This window comes from Rhincodon typus, unplaced genomic scaffold, assembly GCF_021869965.1.
Source record: "Rhincodon typus isolate 14 unplaced genomic scaffold, sRhiTyp1.1 hic_rhity00000072, whole genome shotgun sequence".
NCBI classification, from domain to species: Eukaryota; Metazoa; Chordata; class Chondrichthyes; order Orectolobiformes; family Rhincodontidae; genus Rhincodon; species Rhincodon typus.
In genome coordinates this window covers 182,509-183,294 of record NW_025965710.1, presented here as the reverse complement: position 1 = coordinate 183,294, position 786 = coordinate 182,509, and the positions used below count along the sequence as shown (strand labels likewise).

The 786-nt window shown below is 58.3% G+C and overlaps 1 protein-coding gene across 1 annotated transcript in view; it reads right to left on the bottom strand.

The window, feature by feature from the left end:
- Nucleotides 1–786, bottom strand: part of LOC125488231 — a 19,149-nt gene that overhangs the window by 9,047 nt on the left and 9,316 nt on the right. Inside the window, exon 5 of the mRNA XM_048621161.1 lies at nt 276–413. Within this exon, the coding sequence (XP_048477118.1) occupies nt 276–413 (138 nt within the window). The remainder of the gene's footprint in view (nt 1–275; nt 414–786) is intronic.

Below are 786 nucleotides of genomic sequence, written 5' to 3'. Positions count from 1 at the left end.
GCTGAGGGAGCGCCGCACCGTCGGAGGGTCAGCGCTGAGGGAGCGCCACACTGTCGGAGTGTCAGTGCTGAGAGAGCGCCGCACTGCTGCCACTGTGCATTGAGTCAAATTTGCGAACCCTCTTGGGGAGGAGGGAGGGAGTGGGGGGTGGGGGGATGTGGAAGGGTATGGAGAGTTGGAGGGGGCAGGATGCAGCCGGATGTGATAGATATAAAAGCCCCCATCACTGAGCGTCTCCCGGGAGAACAGGCAGCACACGCCATTATCAGACTGACCATTAGCTTCCCTCGGCCCACTGCCATGTGCACGTTCTTCAGAGACCCATCGCCCTCCTCAAAGACCTCGGCTGACCACAAGGCACAGTTGACGTGTGTCCACTCGTTCTGGCCGATGTACAAGAGGCGCCCGGCGTCCTGCAGGAAACAGACACCAGGAGCTGGTCAATACCAAACAGCAACCGGCTAAAGGTAATTCCCAATTTACCCACTTCTTCTCACACAAGATCCTCAGCCTGATCCAGTTAACTGGTACACAGGAACTGCAGGAGGCCATTCAGCTCAGTGGTTAGCACTGCTGCCTCACAGCGCCAAGGACCCGGGTTCGATCCCACCCTCGGGCAACTGTGTGTGTGGAGTTTGCACATTCTCCCTGTGTCTGCGTGGGTTTCCTCCGGGTGCTCCGGTTTCCTCCCACAGTCCAAAGATGTGCAGGTTAGGGTGGATTGGCCGTGCTAAATTGCCCCGTAGTGCCCAGGGATGTGCAGGTTAGGGTGGGATTGGCCATGCT